The following is a 24187-nucleotide window of genomic DNA, read 5'->3' as shown; positions in this document are numbered from 1 at the left end:
ACTGAGAAAGAGTTTGGATCCTGTGCCTGCATAAATGGTCACCCCCAGGGAGAAGACCATGTTTCTGGAGAACAGAGGGATGCTGAGGAAAGAATAGTGTTTAAGCAAGAGGTAGGTTTGCTTGATTTCACCTTCTCACTGATTAAAACTAGGATTCAGAGTCCACTCAAGCTGGCATTGTATCCATTTCTCAAGGGGGACAAAGGCTGAGTCTCTTGCGGGCTTGATGCCCTCAGTGCTTGTCCACCTGCTTTTGCTGAAAATCATGGAAAAATAATCTTAGAGCAGCTCAGTTCACTGTAGAGAGGGAAGAAAAAAAACAAGGAGAGAAAAAAGAAAACCAAGGAGGACACAAAGTATTGGACTGGTGGGAATTTCAGCAGCGTTATCCTAATTTTCAGGCAATGCAGACACCTTTTGAAACAGAAACTTTCTGTGGTGTAGTCATGCACTGACCCTTTCCTTTGCTATAAATTCAGACTTGCTTATGGGTGGATCAACACTACTGGGGCTTAAAAATGTCAGTGAACAATTCTGTCCCATTTATATTAGTGCTCCTTTAACTTTTTCCTTGTTTGTTATTGCTCTTATTACCTAGACTGCTCTAGCAGAGTGTTAGCATGGATGAAATTCCTGTAACAAGCAGCATTGTAACAGCTGGAACCTGTGGTTTTAGATGTGCTCTTTTAATGCCAGCAGGTGCTCTGTGCTTCCTGAACTCACTGCTGCCAGAGAAGAAATACCTTGTGAAAACTTTTTGATTAAAAAGATACCTTGAGAACGAATTTGCAGTGTCAGTAATTTTATTATTTCTATGTGAGATTGGTAGCAGAAGGAAAGAGATCCTGGAAACCAACTGTAGTTATTTAATTCATGACCTGTCAGAAAATAAGGTTTTGGTTTCCAATCCCGAGGAACACCTTGGGTGAAAAGCAGAGCATGTTCCTAGCTATGCAAAGAGCTAACCTCTCCAAGCCCACAGCACACTGGGTGGCACAGCATTTGAGTGATTTTCCAGAGAGCATCCCATGTGGAGTTTTCCTCTATCTTGAAGGCTTATGTTGTACTGGTTTGATCCGCTTCCCATTTCACTGGTGGAATGATTCTATTAACTTTCCCACAAACTGATTCAAACTGCGTAAAAAGTGGGTGAGGGGGAAAAGTTACTAGTCTTTGAACCTTTAATTTTCATGTCAATATTAAGATTTGGATTTGAATCCATGAGTGGTGCATTTTAAAAGCAAGCTCAGCAATGTTCCAAGAGGTGTAAGTAGCCTTTTCTTTGAAAAATGAAAACCAACTGGATGCACTTCTGTGTCCCTCTGACTGCCAAGCATTCATTAGCAAACACTCAGGCACATGGGCCTCTTTATGCAGATATGTCTGAGCCCGTATTCGTGTGTGGAGTTTGAGGAAATAAGCTGTGCTGGGTAGACTTGCCGAGGCAGGTATCCGCCTGAAGTTAGATTTATGTTTTCCGTTCAGTGTGTGTTCTGTGTAATGATGGTTGCAAAGGAAAAGAGAAACAGAAGCCCACGTTTTTAAAGTGTAAAGCGAGGAAATGGTTGCTGTATGGTGAGGGAAGGAGGGGATGGAAGGACAAACCTGAGCACAGCAGCATGGGCTCCCAGAAGAGGTGCAGAACTGCACCCAGGGCCACTGCAACAGGCAAAGGGAGCTCCTGGATGTCTCGGCGGGACTGGCTGCCACGTTCCCCTTCAGTGTGATTCAGCCATTGTGTTTTGCCATTGGACAAGATAGAAGTATGCTTCCTCTGCCATCTGCCTGGTCTCCTGCCATCCAAACCTGCTGTGAGCAGCCAGCAGGAAGCGTGGCTGCCTTTGACCTCTGCTGGCCTTTTCCTGGCCTTCCTCTGCCCTTTGCACTTTCCGGCAAGGTCCTGGTGCAGTCAGGCTGCAGGGTAGCGATGCAACGGCCAGCATCTTCCAGATGTCATGTGAAACAGCAATTTGGTTCATCTCTGTTCTGTTCTTGCTACTTCTCTTGCTAAGCAGGTTTATATAGAATATAAAAGTCCAAATCCTATTTTGAGATTAAGATTTGACATCCTTGAACAGATCAAGGAGAAAAATAAATTGTTACCCTGAAGAAAGCTATGAAGAAAAATATCAGACTGATAACTTCTTTGCTTTTAAGTTTTGCTGATCAGATATCAGAGGCTGAATTTTGGATCAAACATCCATAGCGGTTTTGCAATCAAATACTCTGAGCTTGAGAAGATGCAAACAGCAGCTCCTCCAGCTTGCACTAATGAACCGGCAGCTCTTTGTTGCTACTAGCAGAGCAATTAGGCCCCTGCTAGAAGAGCGGTGTTTGTTATGTAGTTGCATCCAAGAGATTTGGATTATTTTACTCAAGCAGACCTCACTGATCCACAATTAAAATGGCATTTCCATCTCACACTTAGAGGCTGAGAAAAAGCTTTTGAAGATCTTAGTTCCTCTGATGATGAGCTTGGTACAGGAACAAAATCAAACAAGGGTCTTTTGTTGCAGCAGTTGGGTCATGATGGAGGCAGTTGGCTACTTCATTATAGCAAACATGTAGGTGGCCTTTCTCGTGTTTTGAGATCCAAGAGAGGAGCTGTGACTTTACTGACACTGTTGAGGGGAGTGGAGTCAATCCTTTGCAGAAGCAGGGTCTCGTCAGCTGTGCCGTATGCAGCACGCGCCGACAGTGAGCCCTTTCCTCTCAGCTGCTTTGAAGTTACAGGCTCTGTCTTTCTGGCAGGATCAGATCTGAGTGGTGAGATTACCTTGAGTTCAGACAACTTAAAATCTGTCTGTAATTTTTTGCACCTGTTTGACTGTGGTATTTATAGGTCCTTTTTACCTGTGCTTTCTCCTCAGTGTAATAGATACCAGCAGCCTTCCTTGCTGGTACTGCTTCAGCTCTGAGGGAAATGCTGGATGTAGTCTGGAGGATGATTAGGGTGAGATCGGCTCTTGAAACTCGAGTCAAGTTAATGATGAAACCCGAGTTTTGTTAATAATACGTTGTAATTATTACTGCTGGCAGGGCAGATATCTCGTATTTCTCATCTTTTAGCTTGAGGGTCCTAGCTACAGTGATCTATTTGACTTCTCAGTTGTTGTGCCCCTTGCTCGGGTCTGCAAAAGGAAGATGTCCCATCTCCTGCACCAGATTTCTGCTTGAGCAGTGCCTCCGCAGGTGTCGGTGTGTTACACAGGCTGGGGCACAGAGGGGCTGAGAGGAGGATACGTGATCAACAGATAAAGCAGCAGAACATTAATAATACAAGACACCTAATTGGACCTGCCCTTTTGCCCAGCAGCAAGGACATATGTCAGCACGCAGTAGGCGCCACAGGCCCATAGCAACCTGCTCCCACCTCCAGCGGGTCTTTGCGCGGGAAAAATGGCATTATGAGCTGAGCCACTTCCCTGATATAATTGCCAATAAAGCATTAATCCTAACCTTTCGTAGACTGCATCTGTTGCCCACACCTCGGAGATCCTGGCCCAGATTGGAGAGGTGACATAAATCGTGGTGTGCATTGCATGTTGGTGAGTGGGAGGGGAGCGCACGCCGGTGAAAGTGACACCGCGCAGGGGTGGGAGGGAGAAGGCTGCGCAGGAAAAGCGGCCTGTGGCAGGATGTAGGAAGATGTGAGATAGTACAGCCCCTCGTTACTTAACGCCGTCTCTTCTTGCTGCCTCCTCATGGCTCCCGTTGCAGCCTCCCCTGCTATCCCATGCTGGCGCCTGCTGCTTCTGTTTACTGGCAGTGGAGTGACCCTACCCAGGGTGTGAAACTGGTGCTGCCATCACTGAGTGCAGGCTTTGTTTTGTGGAAATTTCTGTCGTGGAACTGCTGTCCCACCTGAGGTGCAGGCAGCCACTGAGTCCAGGTTCTCACCCCACCTGTGCCATGTGCTTGTGGGGGTGCAAGTTAGGGACTGATTTACCCTCAGGAAAATAACTTTCCAAACCAACAGATTAAATATTGGCCAATGGAGAAAGCCGATAGTAGGAACTTCCCGAAAATTTGTTTTACTTCTGGTCATTACCTTGCCTGTATGGTGACCAAGTATTGTATGTGACACTGAAAACATAAAGTTTGAACCCCCCATGGGTGAGTTTTATACTGATCCAGCAGATCCTTATCATGGTTTGGATGGCAGAGGAGGCAAGGAGGAGACTAGCTGTCCCAACCCAAACTATTATATGATTCTATAAGGAGGGAGGTGGCGTTAAACATGCCATGACAAGTGACTGTCCCCTTCCTGCTCTGTCTGCCGGCTGATCAGCAAACCACCAGAGGATGGATCTGACTGAAAAGTTACCATTACTTTCCCTCAAATTACTCTGGAGTCAGTCCATTGTTTCTTGGTTTTAAATCTAATCTGTGCAGGGTTAAAGCTGTCTCTTGTAGGGGCACAGAAAGGCCAGAGGCCAAAAGCCTGGGTAGGTGTTGGGGGGCTGAGATGGCACCCTGCCATCGCAGCCACCCTGGGATGGTGCAGCAGCACTACCGGTGTCCCCTGCCTGTGCGGAGCTGGTGGGCAGCTGCCAGGCTCTGCCTGCCACGTGCAGCTGGCCCTGGGGTGCAGAGCTTCAGGGGGAAGGTTCTAGTCTATTCTACATGATTTTGGAAAATACCATGTAGTAACAAATATTTTCTTAAGTGTACAGTGGTAGTATTTTTTCATTTTTCTAATACATTTTCCTGCTGTTCTTTTAATTTTATCTTCTCTTCTGTGCACTTTTCTTTGAATAGGAAAAGTCTTAAAAAGACAGGTAATAGGTAGCTGTTACTTAAACAAAATTTCTGCTCCAAATCTGAGTGAGGGATAGGCTGAGGTCGTGATCACTGTGCTTTTAGCTTTATAACTTAAGAGTAGTTTGGGTTATGTGGTCCTGTCTCCTATTAATTTAATGTAAATGTACTGCCAGAGTATGTTCTTCAGCATTTAAACCTACTAATAATTATTTTTACATTCATATTTCCTTTACTATAACAACATTTACTCTTAATTTCAGATGAAAATTGAATTGTCTGAAGAATAATATCATCAGCTGATTTGTCTTACATCACAATGTTTATCTAGTCTAGTAAAAAATCAGTGACTATTAAATTTACTGCTAAGTCATAGGATGAAAGGACAAAACTGTGGTGCTGAACAAAGAATGGTTGTATCAATGGGAATTAATCACAGCATATAAAGAGAAGAGCATGTTCTCAGTTTCCCACTGGAAATGTTAAAAATACAATCTTATTGATTTCAATTACTTTTTAAAAATTTTAAAATCAGAACAAAATAAAAACTGTAATGTCAGAATAATTATTTTCACTGAATCTGACATGTGAAGTTGGCAATGTCTTACAGTGGGCTTTTTTTCTTTTCCTGTTATAAATGAGAGAGAAAAGGTCTGGTACAAACCTGCGTGATTTTGTTTGACCTCGACCCCAGAACAATTGATGTGAGGTATCTGGAGCCACAAAGGAAGGCTGCCTAATAATGAAACAAAACCCTCATGTAAGCATCAGCCAAAGGAGTCACAATATTAAACAGAAAAACCATAATTGTAGAAAAGATCATTTCCTTGCACAGCTCATGTGGAGCACTAGAAAGTTTTCACATGTGTTACTTCCAGTAGTAATATTGCAGTAATGTGCTTCAAACAGTTCCAGACATTCCTGAGAGTGCTTGGGACCAGGCTTGCCTTCCATTTGGGTTAGGGGGAGCAGAACTCGCACCGTGCAGAAGCACAGCGTCACCGTGGAATGAGAAGCTGCTGAACATCTGTGAACATCTGTGCTGAACATAGTTGTGGCTCATCCTGTCGCAGCTCAACCCGTGAAAGGGTCAGGACTTGGTGACACAGGAAGGTGGGGCAAGCAGCGGGCTCAATGTGTGGTCGGCGTGGCAAGGCTAGCAAGGTGCGGAGGTGGGCCGGGACTCGCGGCGAGCCCTCCTGTTCCTTGGTGTGAGGAAAACCCCTCAGCTGCAGCTGAGCGGAGCAGAGAGACAGCGTGTGGTGTCTGAGCGCCGCTCTCCACGCGCCGCAGTGTGTGCGCCAGCTGATGCACACGGGTACGGCGCTGGCACTTTGAAGGGCACATTCATTAATTCCTGTAAGTACAGGTATTTGGGAATCAGAAATTCAAGCCTGCAGTTGGAAGTGCTTCTCAATATTCCTCATAAGATACTGAACTGTATCACTTGGCCAGACGGTCATTTATACTTGTACCACTTCATTAGGCAGCACCATAGTGCCTTAAATGGGAGTAAGTTATATTTACACCCTTCCTAAAAGCTCCTTTGTCCTGGTAAAGTGATGTAAGCTGGCCTCAGAGTAGATGAGACATGCAGAACAGGCCTGTAAAAGCACAACTGCATCTCATCAGTCTTTAGGCCTATGTATCTGCTTCTGGTGGGGCTCTGCCTTCTCTTGAGGGCAGCGCTGGCTCCGGCAGTGGAGCTGGTGTAAGACTTGTCTCCTTTCCTTCAGCTCTGAGTCTCATTTCTGATCCTCAGATAAGTTCACTGGTACAGCTCTGTTTTTGCTTCTGAATCTGTTTCCTAGTCCGATGGGCTGTATTAGGATGTCTTAATAGCAAATTCTGATCTATTCGTTACAGGATGTCAGGATGCAAAACCCATGTAGAAGATCTACCTGGTCTTTTCACATTTAATCTTTTTTGTAATCTCAGTGAAAAAGGGACAACTTCCAAATCTGAATTTTTTCCCCTCATGTTCTCAAGTTTCTCAAGTTATGTTTAGAAACAGGAAGCTGTTTTGCATAAAGGTAAGATTATGTTTTTAACAAGAAAAGTGGATGTTAGACCAGCTAAATATACCCACATAGTCATACTCAGTGGGTAGTCTTGGCTATTTTTAGGCTTTATTTTTGCCTCTCTTTATTTATTTTTTTTTTTTAGTGACACCTTCACTGTACCTTCAGCTCGTGGTGAGGCACGGCTTCCTGCGCCGGTATGAAACTGGCAATTACAGGAGTCGTCAATCTTGTCAGGTGTCGTTTATCAGGCATTGCAGAGGACTGGTTTCAGCGAAGGAAGAACAAAGCTTAATAAAAAGAGAGATAGAGGGAGAAGCATTCTCTTAATAATTTGCCCTTTGCAACAAACAGACCCTTATCTGATCACCCACGCTCATCTGGCTGCTGACGCTATACTTGCTTCATTAATACGAGCTATTTTTACACCTTTTGTGTCTTTTGAGGAACCGAGTGGGCCTGCTGGCTTGTAGTGATTCACCATCTCCAGACGAACGGGGTGTCCTCAAATCTGCGAGGGAGGCAGTAAGAGAGAAGTAGGGGGAAAAGTTCAGTTGAATAAGCAAGTTGATTAATTGTCTTAGGTGGTCTGAATGCTAAAACATTGCACTTCAGTCTTGAGGAAAATAACCTATGTGCTTTTGGTTTGCAAGGCAATTTTTCGGATTGCTAGGGGCTATTTCTAGGAGCGTTTAGTAATTAATTAGTTTTAAGTGTAGCTTGGCAAATATGAAGCCCCATATGCTTGTGTGGGTACTCTATGCGTTCATTTTCCTGTCTGCAAAGGCGATGTTGGGGACTGGACTAGGAGATGTTTGGGAGTTGAATTAGGTGATCTTTAAGGGTTTCTTCCAACCCAAATAATTCTATGATTGTATGTTGGTGATACTTCGTTTTGTTTGTAGTGTACAAGTGTTGTTGATATGTCACAAGCACCCAAGAGACTTTTGGACCAGGTCTTTAGCTGATTTCACTTCCACTTCTGACAATGGAAAAAAAGCTAAATTTGGTGGAATGGGCCAAGCATGATGCAGGAGAAGGAGAACCCTGTAAAAAGTTGTCTGGAGGTTTCTAGCGCTGAGCAGTGGTTGCTTTCCCTTTTGACAGACCATCAGCGCTGAAAATGTCCTCTTAGAGCCTCGCTTCTCCTAGAGCTGAGCTCTTGCCCGGTGGCTGAAATGAAGTTTTTTGCTGTCCTTAGACTTTTCCTGGGTAGGAACGATTTAGTGCCCCGTTGTGTCCCTTATTAGGTACAGGATAATGGTTTCACATTGTAGATTTCCTTGGAGTAGTTTCAAAAGTTGGTGTAATGTGGGATACCTATATGAAACTTTAAGGTGCTGTTTGTACCAGGAATGCCCTGTAGTACTGCACCCTGGTCAAACCTTGTTTGATACATAGTCATTGCGAAAGCTGAGCAGTGCTTTTCCCAAGAAAAGTTTTGAGTTTTATTGTGTTGTGCTCGTTGAGAATCTGTAACTGAGCTGTCAGCTTGGCCTGTCCCTTAAATATCAGCACAAACCTGTGGAATAATAGATGTTTTATATACAGCTTCAGGCATTTTTGGTAGATCTTCATCTTTTCAGAGGTATTTGCTCAGGAGAGTAATGCTCATGTTAATAAACACAGTTGACGTGTGTTTTGTAGAAAGAAACTTAACGGCAAAGAGTGAAATTTCGTGTATACTTACAAAATGCAGCAGAAAGCATATGCATGTTTTACTGAATGTTTAAAGAGGTGTTCTGATGCAATTGGATATTATACATACTGACTTTCAGTGCTTCACGCAATAAAAAGAAGGAAATACTGTAAAATGTGGCCAGAGTAATTTTAAAGAGCTTTTTTTTTTTCTTTTTTCCCCTGCTAGGCATCCTGAGGGTTGTAAAGAAAACAGCATCATTAAATGTGCAGTCTAATTAATGTATCTGATATTGCTGCTATAGTGGTCAGAGTCTTCAGGCAATGCTAAGTGCCCAGGTTTGCTACAGCAAAATGCCTGTAGTGAGTCACTAGTCAAAACGAAACATTTTGACTGCAGAATAGTGACTGTTATGACATCTGTGCAATACATAGGATTTGGGACTTAATAGCTGGTCTCAGATGAACTTTAACAAAATATTATTAAAGTTTGAATAGATTGAAATAAAACTGCTGTGAAGGTCCACTCTACTTTGGGTGCAAAAAGTGGAAAAAAATGGTAAGAACATGCTGCTACTGATGTTTAGCATGCGTCTGTTTTTGTTTTGACATGTGGTGACCACAGGGCTTAGTAAACAATGACAGGTTTTGAAATAAGTTTGTATAATAATTGGTGTCAGTGAAAAACAAACGCAAGCTCAGATACTATAAATGTCTTCCTATGTAGTTCTTCTTGGGGTGAGGGCATCCATCAGAGGCAGTGCATTTGCTCAATCAAGAAAGTGTTTGAAAGACGCTGATATTTTCATGTGAAATGCAAGTGGCTTCTTCTGACACGGTGCAAAAGGAGGCATAGCTGTTCGCAAAATCTGCCGTGGTTGCATAATTAGGATTGCATAACTTGTAAACTAAAAAAGCCTCACTTCCCAGAAAATTCAGCGATATTTTCACTCTGAGCTGAAAATGCTAGGCAAAGGCTTGATATTTGCCTACTATTTCCATTTGGCAACAGAATAATAATTACATTGTACCTAAAAATTATGCAATATTTACACAAATTTTGATATTTTTTTTTCTTGGGAAATTTTGGGGAAAAAACCTGTATGATATCTTAGCAGAGACTTACCAGCACAGGTCTGTTCTCCCCAGCGGCTGCCCAAGGTTGCAGTTCTTGTGTGAAAATGAAAAAGCATTTCAGCCTTTTCATGTCATTTCGGTTAGGAAAATTGTTTTATCTGACAACTTTAGCAGTTTGAATTCTCCAGTGACACTGTTCTTACCCTTCTTATTGTAGATGATGTTTTATAAATGTACAAATAACTACAAACCACGTCCACACGGGAATCTTGCTCTTTGCATACACTTTATCTTTCACAAGTGCTGCTAAGTTAATAGTTTAGTTAATCTGTACTTTATAAGATGCAAAATTTCCCTTTCTATTTAACACATTTCTTTGTGTTGAATTGAGAAAAAATTCTTAAACCTGAGTAATTGTCACCACTTCTTGCAAATGCAAAGCTTTCATTGCAAGCTCAGTGGCATCACGCAGCATAATAGGTTTTGTCTGAGCCTTTGCTTTTCACAGATTTTAAGTATTTAGCCTTTTGTGGGCTACTTAATGCCTATTCTTTTACATTATAATAATTTGGGGCCAACAGCAGGGCCAAAGCTGCATTTCTTTTCTATACTGCAGATGTGAAAAAAAAAAAAAGTAATCCTCCAAATAGTGATCCGAAACGGTTTCACTCTTTTATGGTTTGGCACAGTATCCTTATGATCAATTGCTGTGCCTCAGAGGAAAGTGAGATAGAGCTGAGTTTCCACTGATGAAGAGAGCAGCCCAAGAATTAGGAGCTCATTTGTATCTCAGCACCACTTTGGGTACATTTGGGTACACGTTGTTAACGTGTATTTAGTAAATACTGTTTGCTTACTGCTTAACTCACCCTTGAGAGAAACTCATTCTTCTGCAGGTTAGGACCAGTGGGATTAGGCATCATATCAACCTAACTTCAGCCATCAAAAGAGCATTTAAAGAGGACCTTAGTGGTGGGCATCTCTTCTTTACTGTTCTCTGCACAGGAGCTGCTCTCACTCTCATAAGTCACTACGTACCGTGATTCAAAAGAAAATGGGGGCAGGGGGAAACAAAACAACTGTGATATTTTTGTTGCCTTCTGAAATTTTAATAACACTGGAAGTGCTGTCTGTCAGATCTGCCGTTGTTCTGCCATCACGTTTTAAGGTCCATGTGGGAAATGGTTGGTATTTTACTCATCCTTCTTCATTTTTTCACTTGTTCCCCAAGGAAATAAGTAGCAATGTGAGAACATTAGCAGTTTATATAATTCTCTTTTTTTTAGTTTCATATCTGAATAATCCCAATCCTTTGCTTTTGTATAGAGGTAGATTCAGGATGTCCGTGTTGGAAGACAGTCAGCCAGAACAGGTAGATTTTGTATTATCTGACGTGCTTAAGCACCTCCAACAGACTCTTATGTGCACAGCAAGGTTCGGCAACCAGAAACAAAATATTTATCTGATCCATTAAAAGCAGTGGGATCAGAGAGATCGATTAGCTGCTAATTGACTGACAAGATTGTTTGCCCTGTTGGCTGTTTTGGCATCCCTTTAATAGCAGGTTTTTGTTCAATTCAAGGAGATGAACTGTGATTTGTTTGCAAACTTCTACCTATGAAGGAAGTGTTTAAGATTAATTTGGCTCCTGTTTAGCTTTCCTTCTCTCTCTCTCTGTCTCTTTTTTTTTTTTAATAGTCATCCTGTGGAAATAAGTCTGTGTTCAGTTGGACTTTGGCAACGTGAAAGCTTTTTTTATACATTTTTTCCATCCTGTAGTAATGTGTACATTGTGTATGGTGCTGAAACAGGAAGCAGTGATGTACTTTAAGTGAGCAATCCTTGTCATTATAGTGAAAAGGTCAGTGTTAAAGCATTTATGTTATAGGCTTCTTCTATGAATTCTTAAAATACACTCACCTTTAAGTTTTTTTGGGGGTGCTATTTTTCTATAGAGACTGTCAATTTAAAATTATATTTGAGATACTTTACTTAACATAGCAAAAACAGAGTGTTTTGCTGCAACTGTGCACTAAGCATTTATGATGCAAGACAGCATCTCTTAAAGAAAACTGCCCATGTTGTCTTACTACCATGTAATTGAACATTTATTGATGAATTTCTCTATAGACATCTTAGAGATGTTGAATTAGTTTATTTTCACCTTGTACAAATGACCTCAGATGTTTAGTGTGTAGAATGTAAGAGCCTAAACCTAAGTGATGTCTGATTCTGTTTGTTTTTATGAGAATAAATATGGCATTATGTCCTTGGATTTGCAACTCATAGCCTCAGATTCATACCAGGATAATGTAGAGCGGAATTTGGCTCTTACTTTTTCTTGCTGTTGGAATAATTTGTCTCCTTTTAGTCACTCTGAATCAAACTTTCTCTCTGTTGAAAGCTCCTTGAAGTCAAATGAGAGACTTTCGTTTCATACCTGATCTTTCTGTAAGGTCGCCACAGAAGGGATAGAGTGTGCCTGATCTCTGATTCGGTTGAATCACATTCCGAGGAGGGAAGGAAAATCTTGTTCTTCTTCACAGCATAGACCCCTTGACATTTATATGAAGTGACTGAGACAGGTATAAGTTCCCACAGTTAAGGTTAATGGGTGTTAGAGTACAACAGATTTGTTTATTTGCTTTCTTAGTTGGCTCCAGCATGCTTTTAAGCAGACAGGTTCCAGCTGTTTTCTTCAACATACTCAGATAATGGTCTCAGGTAATAGCTTGAATTATCTGAATTAACAAGATTAAGGTGAGTTTGGTAAAGCCTTAAAATGAATGAAATAATGAATACTACCACAGTTAACTAAAATGTGCTGTTATATGTCATCTCTCAATGGCTGAGATTCTAGAATAGTTCTCAAAATATGAGCCAGATTTAGTGCAAGCACTGAAATAATAATTGCACAAATCACGATGCCAGGTTTTATTCCACTTGTAGTTTTACTTGCACAGATTCTGTCCCTTAAAACCAGCAACTATCAGGGACGGAAACGCGCATTCATAGAAACCTGAGAATAAAAGCCTGAAGCTGGTCATAACGAGCTTGCTACCTTGATGCGTCTGTAACTGAATCCTCTCGATCAGTCCCCTCAGTTCCTGACTTCTCAGGAAATCCGTGTCAGCACAAGTATTTACCAACATAGCTGTGGAGAACAGGTACTGCCCTGTAGCTTCTCCTCAAGTAATCTTAGTACAGCTTGTTGTAGCATTTATTAGTAAATTCAAAGTGAACTATGTGTACTTACTGAGCAGTATTTGTTTCTGTATTGGCTAGTACTTTTGAATGACATTTAAAAAAATACGTCGTAATGATTAGTTCAGCTGCCCAAATTTAAAAAACATATGTGTTATTCTAAATGTTTCAGGGTGTTTTCAAAACTGTGATTCTCTGGTTGGTTTTGGAGAATGGCAATAGGTTCAATAGAGTACTGAAATCCAGAGGCCAGGCAAAACATCCAAGGTGGAATGAAATGATCAAATTAGAGTAGTGTCTTCAAATGTGAAGAGGTAACAACAGCAATTACAATACAAAAAGTGGTAGATTAAAATAAATACACCTAACCTGTTTTAAAAGGTCTGCATCCTTGGAATTGCATGTATAAAAGGATGTCTTTCAACTTCTGCCAAACTGCAGCAAAAGCAAGGCATCACAGGCATCCCCCCAGGAATTCAAGACTGTGCCGAGTGCCAGTGGTTGACATAGAAATTTACAGTAATTCCTAGAGGTGTCCAAATAGACAGGTAGAAGGCCAGCTACAAAGCCAGAGCCAGATGGGACCCCTAACCAGGGACTGCTGGAAATACAAAGAGAATCTCTCTGGTCAAGAGGGGAGAGGCCATTTTACAGAATTGGGAAATTTAACAAGTATTTCTTCTTCCTTATCTTTTTAGTAAGCACAGTTCAAAGACTGCAAATGTGGTGTCAAGTAGTATAAAAAAGCTTGCAGTTGGTCATCTTATTTTTCATTTGTGTAAAATGCCAATACTATATACCCCAAGGTCTACATTCCTTTTATTGTGTAGCTACATAACATCCTCATATATATGAATATATAACCTTGCAAAGAAGGATAAAGAAATGCTTATCTGCCTTCATGCTAGTTAAATCCTTCAGTTCAGAGATGCACACTGACTGCTAGTTGAGAGCTCTTCTTCAGACTTAGCCCACCTATGACTTTGCCTAGGTAGAAGAAGCTGTAAATCCATGTTTTCTTAGGGTTTTCAGTCTTTTTTTTTGTTTTTTTTTCTCTGCTGGGATGTCAACATCAAAGAGCTCTTTAGGGAATATCATTAGTGGGGCAGAGGGAAACATGGAGTAGGGCAGAAAGCCAAAGGTATGCTTTCTTCCCAAAGGCCAAGACAATTTTCTTCTCAGTTGCAGGTGGGGAAGAGCTCAGAGGTGGCCTCTTTCTTGTAAGGCTGCTTGGCTGCTGGGCTTATCCCAGGCATAAACTAGACTTGCCTAATAAGGGTTTTGGCAGAGGTCTGTGCACGAGTGTAAGGATTTCGTAGGAGGCACTGCAGCTTGTCTATGCTAACGCTTGCGCTATAGAATAAGAATTCTTCAGGGGCCAGTTACTGTGGTTTTAGGCTGGCTTTGTGCTGGCAGAGCTGGACAGAAAAGATTTAAAACAGGGCTGGATCTGACCTGCAGTCCTTACGCTAGAGTCAATATTTATTCTGTATGGTGCACTCCGGATTTAGCCTGGAAGACATAAGCTTCCAATTTGTTCACTTGCAAGGGCTGTAATATGAGCTACAAATTGAGAAGTAGTAAAAGTTGTATTTTGCCAAATTTTATTTTAACGTTGAGTGTAATCATTTTAATGGTCTGAAAAAAAAAAGGGGGGGGGAAGAAGGAATAATCTTGGAGCTCTGTAGTTAACCAGATATGTGTCCCTTGCATGCAACTCACAAAGGCACCTTAGGAAAAGGAGCGACAGGATAATACCCCTTTCTAGAAAGTTTTAAAAGTCTTGATTTAGTAGGTGCATCTGGCATAAATACAGCTCCCAGTTTCCCAGTAATCTTCTCATGTTCAAGGTTTTCACAGAAGTAAAATGTCCTGATTTGAGACGGGCAGATAGTGCAGTCAGTGTGGCTGGGGAAGCTGGCTCTCGGGCCACATTCCTACTGGGAAACCTGGCTTGGCCCCTAGCCAGGCAGGACTTTGCAGCTCCTGTCAAATGATGTGCTCAGTGCAACTCCCGTACGGCTTCTGATCCGTGTAGGTGGGCTCCTCTTAGTCACTCCAGCAGAGCTGAACCATGCCAAAGGTATTAAAGAAAACGTGCATTTTTATCATCCTTAGTTCCTTAGTTTGAAATATGTAGTACTTGAAATATATAGGGCATTTCTGTCTATGGAATAGTTTATGTTTGATGAAGAGCAATATTTAAAAGAGTATTTCCAGTGTTTTCCAAAGAAGAAATATTAATCAGTTGAAAAACAGAAGTCTGTTGTCAGCTTAAGGTAGGCTGTAGATGCGGGCAGGTGAGACGGAGGCTTGACTGGAAAAAAACAGACAGAATGCAAACTAGCTGTGCAGTGTCTTAGATTTCTCCAGTTAGGGCAGTCTCCCATTAGGGAGGGGAAAAAAAAAAAGAGAAAGAAATCAAAATAGATAGTATTAAAGCCATCTTTGACACAGGGTGGATGACAGTTCAAACTAAACCAGGAGCGATTATGTTCGTTCTGGAAAGGGATTTATTTTCCCCAGAAGAGTGACTCTGACCAAACTTAAGCTATCAATAATCCCTGTAATTAGTCTGTACCTGTTTCACAGTGTAGGTTGAAAAATTATATAGAACATTCTGAAAATAGCAGGACCACAGAATGGCTTGAATTCTGTAACAGAGGTCTCAGTCCAGAGCAGAAAGTTGTTGGAAGTGTATTAGCATCGTCTTTTGCTCAAATAAAACCATTGCTGTCACACTTCTGTGTCTGGCAGATTCTCCTCTAAAGGTGCTCTTGGTAGAGGGAGTACGGAACAGAAAGGATACTCGCATCTTCTAGACATTTCTTCTTCACCATTTGCAAAATTGCCTAATAAGGAGAAAAATATTTTTCTTTGAAGATGGCTAATAACTTTATGCTCTCTCAGTGAGGAACATTCCCTCTCGTCCCCGTTTCTGCCTCTCAAGCCACACATTTTCCTTTGCGTCCATGCTCATATGTTGGCGTTTTTACTTGACCTGAGATTCAGTTCAGGTCAGCTGCTGAAAATGATTTGCTGCTTACCTGCCGTTTCCTCATCAGGCGCTGCACAGCTGCTCTGTATTAACCACTTCTGAGATACTGTAAATTGCGCACAAGGTTTTCTTTTTCCATTTGTAGTGACACTTTTTATTTGAGGAGGCAGATTAAGAAAATTTTTAAAAGTTTTACTTGGCTTACTTCTTTTCTTTTAGAGAATCAGACAAGGGAGATATTTAAAAAGCCGTTAGCACATCAAAGCTGAATGACATTATGACGTAAAGTATTCTGGTTTGTATTTGATAGCTTGATATTATTTTGTACTATATGAGTTTTCTATATAGTTACAATTTAATAATATGTTATCCATATTTGACAAAACCAGCAGTCCATTAGCTATTGCTGTCTTAACTACTGATATGTTATTTATACTATTAAATAAATACTTGATAACTGGTGACACAGTAGTGATTCTGCTTACGTCGAGTCATGGGACTTTACTAATGTCCATTTGTTCTTTGAAACTGTTATTAATTGCAAATAATTACTTTTTTCAGTTTTTGATGATTTTTTCTTTTATAGACTTTACTATTTTATCATCTCTTGGTTTTCTTCAATGGAGAAAGCATGAGTGCTGTCGCTGTTGTTTGGACAGTTTCTAATTGCGGATCATTATAGTAGCCTGTATCCCATACTCTGAAGCTAGTAGTCCAGCTATTTCTAAAGATCTATCTTTAGAGATGCTCTGAATTTTGTCCTAAATAAAAACCATAAGGAAAACCCTTAACTGTTGCTTTTGTTATCACAATTAAACAAACATCCTTTTTAATGAAACAAAAGCCAAAAGCTGTTTAAAAGGTAAGATTTATTGAAAACTGGAAGGGAGGGTCCTCCTTTGACAGAGGAAATGCTCTTTAGGGCAGTGAGATGATGTTCACGGTCAGACAAGTGGCAAATCGTGGCAGTCACACAAGTCTTTTAGCCATGTGTTTGGTCTACAGGTTTCTTCTTTGAAAAGGCAGCCGTGTATTCTTGCGCAGTATTCCACTGGTGTTAACAGATTTGAAAACCTACTTGTCTTCCACTACATTTTCTTGTACCTGAGTGGTGACACCCTGGCTAGGATTTCATTCTGTTCCCTAAAACATTTAATGAGAGGCTTGGAGCCTAAAAGTGTTAGCTGGAGACAGGCATTGAAAGGGGATTTGCCAATGGGATTCAGGGATAATCCAGGCTTAGCAAAGGCGTAGGAATGAAGAGGGACATTGGCAGCTCTCTTCTGACCGATTCAGGAAGGTGACACTGCATTCGTTCAGACTTGCAGTTACTCATCCACACACTAGAAACCTAAATACTTTAAAAAGACTCTCACTCATTATTCTTCAAAATGTTGTTGCTCAAAGACACAACATGAATTTTTTCCAGTGGATAGATAAATGAAATTTTCAGGCTTCTGCTGTGAAGAATAGAAAACTTTCTTCAGCGTTATGCTTAATATCAAGAATTTCTAATGACTATATTTTTTTTTTTACTACAGGAAATTTGAAGATAGTCATGCCTATTAGATTCCAAGAAGATGCAGGTAATTGTTTTATACGGAAAATATTGTATATTCCCTATGTGTTTTCCTGTACTTTGCTATTGTTTCTTCAAGCCTGATTCAGTTTCTCCACTGTAAGAATGAAAAATATTCCAGTATGTCTAATACTGGTGTTTTTTACCCTTTCCCTCATTATTGTAAAATCATGACTGTCTTTATAATTCTCACTCTTATGTCCAGAAAATATCCTGTGTTTGGATAATATGGAAGCAGGAAACCTACATTGTTCTTAAATTAAAATGCCATACTTGTCTATGAAAATCATACCTTTGAGTATTTCTTCTTTATAATAAAACCGTGGAAAGTTTTTAAGCCTAAATAGTACACGTGTAACTGGACGGAAATTTCAACATTGACATCTAAAATGCTGAAGGTACATAAACATATTTCTGTAATATGTGTTTTACCTCTAGTAAGACATTCTCACTAAAATTTATTATAGTGATTGGAAGATGGAGATGTGGAAAGGTACCAGTAGTGTTGCATTCAGAATGCTTATTTGAGGTCTCTTTTTTTGACTGTTTAAAAGGGTGATCAACATCTTATCGTAAAAAGAGTTAGTGTAAAAACAGTGTAAGAAGTACCTCACTTTAGCCATATCAAAATTAGCTGTATACTCCAAGGTATCTAGGTATCTAGGATTTCTGCCTAGCTGACAGTGAGAAACAGGCATCTCTGGAGTGGAGGCCTGTGTGCATAGACATCCCCTATGTCTGAAGTACCCGTCACGGTATGGAAAGATTTCTCCTATGGAAGTGCTGATCACCCTCCTCTGACTTTAGAGGAGGGGCAGGTGACTAAAGTACACGTCTGAACTGTAGGTGAGTAATATTGGATGAGGTAATTCCCACCCATGGTGTTGGGGTTTGATTTTCAGCAGCAAGTTGCTGAAAGAGCTTTGAAAGTAGGTGGCAGGCTTTCTGAGAATCGAGGCTTTAAACTGTCCCCAGAAAGCATTCCAAAGCTACTATTCAATTTGGAAAGTCTATATCCTTGGTTTCTGTTCTTAGGGCTTTTATTGAGTAGTGAGTACGCTTGTGTGCCGTCTCTGGAGCCAGCCTTTACTGTATCTCTTGACAAAATGGAGTTTTGTGAAATGTAGTTACCTTTACTTAAGGCCCTCAATATTTTTTTTGTGGAAGGCTCAATGAAAGTGCAACTGACTGCACAGCTGTATTAATTGGTGTGTGTGGTTTGTTTTTACTTTTTCTGTACAGATAGCTGTGTCACCATGGAAGAGATGAAGAGGACTTTGCTCTAGTAAATCTCAAATATCTTTGGGTCGTTCTGCATCTCAGTATTTAGTAACAATGGAAAATCTCCAAATGCTATAAAAAGTGTTTGCAAATGTATATTAAACTGTTTAGGAAAGTTCCTGCCATGAGTAGAACTGTATAATACTCATATTAGTGTACAGACACAAATCTAATGCCTATAGACTACTGCGTGGAAAGTTCCAAAGAGAAAGAAAAGTCTGTGAACTTGCAACAGCCCTGGAAAAATGGGAGCAACAAAACTTTAAAAAGCACAGCTTTGGACACACTCCATGTGTCTGCACAGCTTTCAAGTGAACTAGCACTTAAGACCTTGTGTAACAAAATGGACTCTGGGGACACAGCTATAGGGCAAAAAGCTACCTCAAGGTCTGGAGAAACTGCTAAAGTACCAAGTAGATGGAGGCAAGAACATTCAGCTGTTATTAAGATGAGCACTTTTGGCAATCAAGAAGTACAGAGGCAACCACAAATAGATCATGAGCAAATTGGAAACACAGCATCAGCACAACTTTTTAGTTCTGGGAAACTGGTATCATCGAATGAAGCTGCACAGCAAGTCATGGAGAAGCAATATCCACAGCATCGTCCAAGTCCTTACTCATGTCAACATTCACTTTCTTTCCCACAGCATTCATTGCCACAAGGCTTCTTGCACAACATAAAGCCACATCAGAGCTTGGAAGGCCCTCCATGGCAGTTTCCTAGCCACTTGCAATCAGTTGCCTCAGAGGACTTGTTTCCTTTTCATATGCATAGCCATAGCGGAGGTTTCTCCAGGAAGAAGATTTCAAGTTTGAGCCCTGCATACAGCCAATATTCACAGAAATCTTTAGAACAATCAGATGATGCTCACAAAAAGGAGCACAAACCCAAAAAGCCTGGCAAGTACATTTGTCCGTACTGTAATCGGGCCTGTGCCAAACCTAGTGTACTTAAAAAGCATATTAGATCTCATACTGGGGAGCGACCGTACCCTTGTGTTCCTTGTGGTTTCTCCTTCAAGACGAAGAGCAACCTTTACAAGCACAGGAAGTCGCATGCCCATGCAATTAAAGCAGGATTGGTACCTTTCACAGAGTCAGCGGTCTCTAAATTGGACCTAGATGCCGGTTACATCGATGTGGAAGCTGAAATACATTCAGATGGTGAGCAGAGCACGGACACTGATGAGGAGACCTCACTTCTTGTGGAAGGGTCTGACAAACTGAGCCCCGTCCCACAGCTCCCCCTAGACATTGCCAGCAGGAGCAGTTTTCACTCCTCCATGGAAGAGTCCTTGGTGGGGCCAATGAAAGTACCCATTTTGATTATCCCTAAAAGTGGAATTCAGTTACCCAGTGAGAATTCACAATATATAGGCCCTGATATGTTGCAAACCCCATCCTTAAGTACTAAATCTGATGACTCGCATACAGTTAAACAGCGACTTGCACTAAGACTGTCAGAGAAAAAAGGGCAAGATTCTGAGCAGTCGTTAAACCTCCTGAGCCCACACAGTAAAGGAAGCACTGACTCTGGTTATTTTTCCCGCTCAGAAAGTGCCGAGCAGCAAATTAGCCCACCAAATACTAATGCAAAGTCTTACGAAGAAATCATCTTTGGGAAGTTCTATAGGATTAATCAAAGGACAGCAGTAACAGTAGCCACAACAAATCAGGAACACAGTTTAATGGGTAGAAAGGGCAAAGCAGAGCCATTACCTCTTTTAAATAACAGATTAGATATCAAGATGATTGAGGAACATATTTCTCAGCTGACTCCAAATAAAGAAGAACTCATTGACTCCAGTAATTTAAGCACTATTAAATCCACACAAGTTTATACAGGCAGCAATACAGAATCTAGACAATCTCAGACCACTACATCATCCGTCAAGAGTGAATCCAGCCTCTACCAAGTCAGTCAGCAGGGTGATGTCCCCGTCCTTCTAGAACCCCCAGTAGATTCCTCTCCTCTTATTAGAAGTAACTCCATGCCAACTTCTTCTGCAAACAGCCTAAGTATTCCCCCATCTCTGAGAGGGAGCCATTCATTTGATGAGAAGATGACTGGCTCAGATGATGTATTTTACCCTGGAACAGTGGGAATATCCCACCAAAGGATGTTGAGAAGACAGGCTGCCTTTGAACTGCCCTCTGTGCAGGAGGGGCACTCAGATTCAGACTATCATGGAAGACCAGGGAAAAACATCATTATTGCTTCCAGCAGACAGACAGCAGGTGACAAAGGACCATCCTTAAAAGAGAAGAAGGGAGACAAGACCTTTTATGACTATGATGCCAGTGGAAAGCAGTACAGAAAGTGGGAAGAATTTGAAGCTCAGAAGCAGAACTACAGGGACTCACTATCCTTAGGTGGGATGAACAAGGCGGGAGAGTACTTTATTGATCCACTTGGACAATCTCAGGCAGTGCCATCCATGCTTGGAACAACTTTTGAAAACAGAAAGCGCAGAAAAGAGGAGAGTGTTGGAGATGAGGAGGACAGTCCCATGATTTGCAGCAGTACGACTGGCACCACTGGGGGAATTCAGCCTTTGGACTTTGATCCCAAATCCCAAATTCAGGAAGTGCCAAGGAGTGGATTTGCCCTTCAAGGCCTGGACAGTGCTGCCCATGGCCACGTAGAACGTTTTGAAATCTGCAGGCCTTACTTGCAATCTGGAAGCCCGGCAGCTTCTCTGGAAGAGTCATCCTTAACTGCAGAGCAAGAAAAGACTGCAGAATCACTGGCTAGAAAGCCCCCTGGAAATGTCATCTCTGTCATTCAGCACACAAATTCGTTGAGCAGGCCAAACTCATTTGAAAGGTCTGAATCTACAGAACATATTGCATGCCAGCAGGAAAAGTTCTATTCACCATCTGAAACATGCGAGAGCGAGATTTGTGAGTCCCCAATGAGCCCAGACCGAGCTCCACAAACGGAAAGTGCTGACACCAGCAAACCATCTCCATCCCAGCAGTCTCAGCCGTATCATATGCAGCCCAGGTTGGTTCGCCAGCACAACATACAGGTACCTGAAATTCGTGTCACGGAGGAGCCAGATAAGCCTGAGAAAGATAAAGAAGTGCAGAGTAAAGAGCAGGAGAGACCCACCGAAGAATTCCAGTGGCCACAGAGAAGTGAAACCCTTTCTCAACTGCCAGCTGAAAAGCTACCACCCAAAAAGAAGCGTTTACGACTGGCTGACATGGAGCACTCCTCTGGAGAATCCAGCTTTGAGTCCACAGGTACAAGCCTCTCTCGCAGCCCTAGCCAAGAAAGTAATTTGTCCCACAGTTCGAGTTTTTCAATGTCCTTTGAAAGAGAAGAGAATATGAAGTTCATCACGCCTCCCAAACAAGATGAGTTTGGAAAACAGTCTGAGTTTTTAACAGTTCCAGCTGGTGCTTACTCACTTTCTGTCCCTGGGCATCACCATCAGAGGGAAATGAGACGCTGCTCATCTGAACAGATGCCCTGTCCTCATGCTGCTGAAATCCCAGAGATCCGAAGTAAATCCTTTGATTATGGGAACCTGTCTCATGCCTCTTCATCTGGGACACCTACTATGGCACTGTCTCCATCCCGAGAAAGGAAGAAGTGCTTCTTGGTTCGCCAGGCTTCCTTCAGTGGTTTTCCAGAGATTTCCCAGACTGATCAGAGCACAGAACAAAGTATAAAGCAGGAGCAGATGGAACATGCACAGGCTGGTCTTCGCTCCTCCCAGCTTGCCTGGCATCACTCCCTTTCCTCTGTACTTCAGCCCATTCAGGTAGATGACTCTGGAAAACAGCCTATTGGCTCATGTGCTCAACTTACTAGTAGCTCATCCCACCTTGCCCAGCAACAGGCTCTTCTTGCAGACAGCTCAGAGATGTTAAGGACTCCCTTAATCCAACAAGCACCTTATATTCCTAACAAACATCCATCAGAGCAGCAGCAGCTATTTGCACATCAGGAAAAAGTCCCATTTCCCCCTATTCATAGCACTTTGTTTCAGTTCCCATATCCAGCTGTCTGCATGGTTCACTTACCACCATCTCAGCAGCCTGTCTTGTGGCAGTCATGCACAGAACCTCTGCACTTCCAGCATCATTTTGTACAACAGCTGCAGAAATCTTATGTCAAACAGCCTTTCCAAACAGACGTTCCTCCAAGTTACCACCTGGAACATGCGCCAGAGCTTATTGGAAAGAAACCAGCTGATTATGTGCATGCTAAAGAACAAGCATACCAGCATTACTCAGGAACATCTGGGCAGTATTCAAAAAATACTCTTGCTAAGTACCAGTCAGAACATAGCATTACATCAACAGATACCTCCTCTGAGCAGCATCTTCAGACAGAATTTGACTCCCCAAGTGATGGATCTGTACAGTCTTTGCCAGGAACAGTTGTTCCCGTCAGGATTCAAACCCATGTGCCATCTTACGGTAGTGTCATGTACACAAGCATTTCCCAGATCCTTGGACAGAGCAACAGTCCTGCAATTGTAATTTGTAAAGTTGATGAGACTGTTTCTCAAAGTACATTGGCAACTAGTGCCACCATGCAAGGAATTGGATTTAACATAGCTCAGATGTTGGGTCAGCATGGAGGGCTGGAAAAATATCCTTTGTGGAAAGTGCCACAGACACTGCCACTTGGACTGGAGCCACCGATTCCCCTGTGTTTGCCTTCCAGTTCAGACATGGCTTCTACCTTGGGAGGAGGTAAACGAATGCTTTCACCTGCCAGCAGCTTGGAGCTCTTCATGGAAACCAAGCAGCAGAAACGAGTCAAAGAAGAAAAAATGTATGGGCAGATAGTTGAGGAGCTAAGTGCGGTTGAGTTAACTAACTCAGATATAAAGAAAGATTTTCCAAGAGTGCAGAAGCCTCAGCTAGTAAGGCAGAGCTGTGCTACTGAGCCAAAAGAAAGTCTGCCATCCATGTCATCTTCTTCACCACTTTCGTCCTCATCATCTCAAGATTTCCCACCTGTCAGCATGCCAACCACAGATCCTTACCCACTGAGCAGGGAGAAACTTTCCAGTTTTGATTCCACATCACCGGGGCAGAAGTCCAGTGGCCCTTCTGAAGGAAGGGACTCGCCAGAAGAACTGGATGTGGATGAAACAGCCTCGGATATGAGCATGAGTCCACAGAGGTCTTCATTGCCACCAGGAGAAACTCAGACAGAAGACCAACTGAAACATCAAAAATTGCCTCTTGGGATGTTAGTCCAAATGTCATCCAATACCAGTGGGAAAGTCACAGGCTCAACCATTCTCCTGACAGATGTAGCAGATTTTCAGCAGATCCTTCAGTTCCCAAGTCTGCGCACTACTACTACTGTGAGCTGGTGTTTCTTAAACTATACAAAACCCAATTACGTTCAGCAACCAACCCTCAAATCTTCTGTGTATGCTTCATGGTGTATAAGTTCATGTAACCCAAACCCATCTGGGCTAAGTACAAAGACCACTTTAGCACTTTTAAGGTCCAAGCAAAAAAACACCACGGAAATCTACACTCTGGCTGCTATGCATAGACCTGGAGCTGGTAAACTGACATCGTCAAGTGCATGGAAGCAGTTTGCTCAGGTAAATAAGAGGTTTTAATAAAAATAAATTAGTATATCTTT

The 24187-nt window shown here is 41.9% G+C and overlaps 1 protein-coding gene across 10 annotated transcripts in view; it reads left to right on the top strand.

Annotated features, from left to right (window-relative positions):
• Positions 1-24187, top strand: part of HIVEP2 (HIVEP zinc finger 2) — a 141546-nt gene that overhangs the window by 97862 nt on the left and 19497 nt on the right. For all 10 annotated transcript variants that reach the window (XM_086744760.1, XM_086744759.1, XM_086744762.1 and 7 more), the window contains 2 exons: positions 17241-17285; positions 18521-24146. In XM_086744760.1, the coding sequence (XP_086600886.1) occupies positions 18732-24146 (5415 nt within the window). In that variant the 5' untranslated portion in view covers positions 17241-17285; positions 18521-18731. The remainder of the gene's footprint in view (positions 1-17240; positions 17286-18520; positions 24147-24187) is intronic.

Source organism: Chlamydotis macqueenii, chromosome 3, assembly GCF_036417535.1.
Source record: "Chlamydotis macqueenii isolate bChlMac1 chromosome 3, bChlMac1.mat, whole genome shotgun sequence".
Classification (NCBI taxonomy): Eukaryota; Metazoa; Chordata; class Aves; order Otidiformes; family Otididae; genus Chlamydotis; species Chlamydotis macqueenii.
This window is presented reverse-complemented; position numbering and strand designations above follow the sequence as displayed.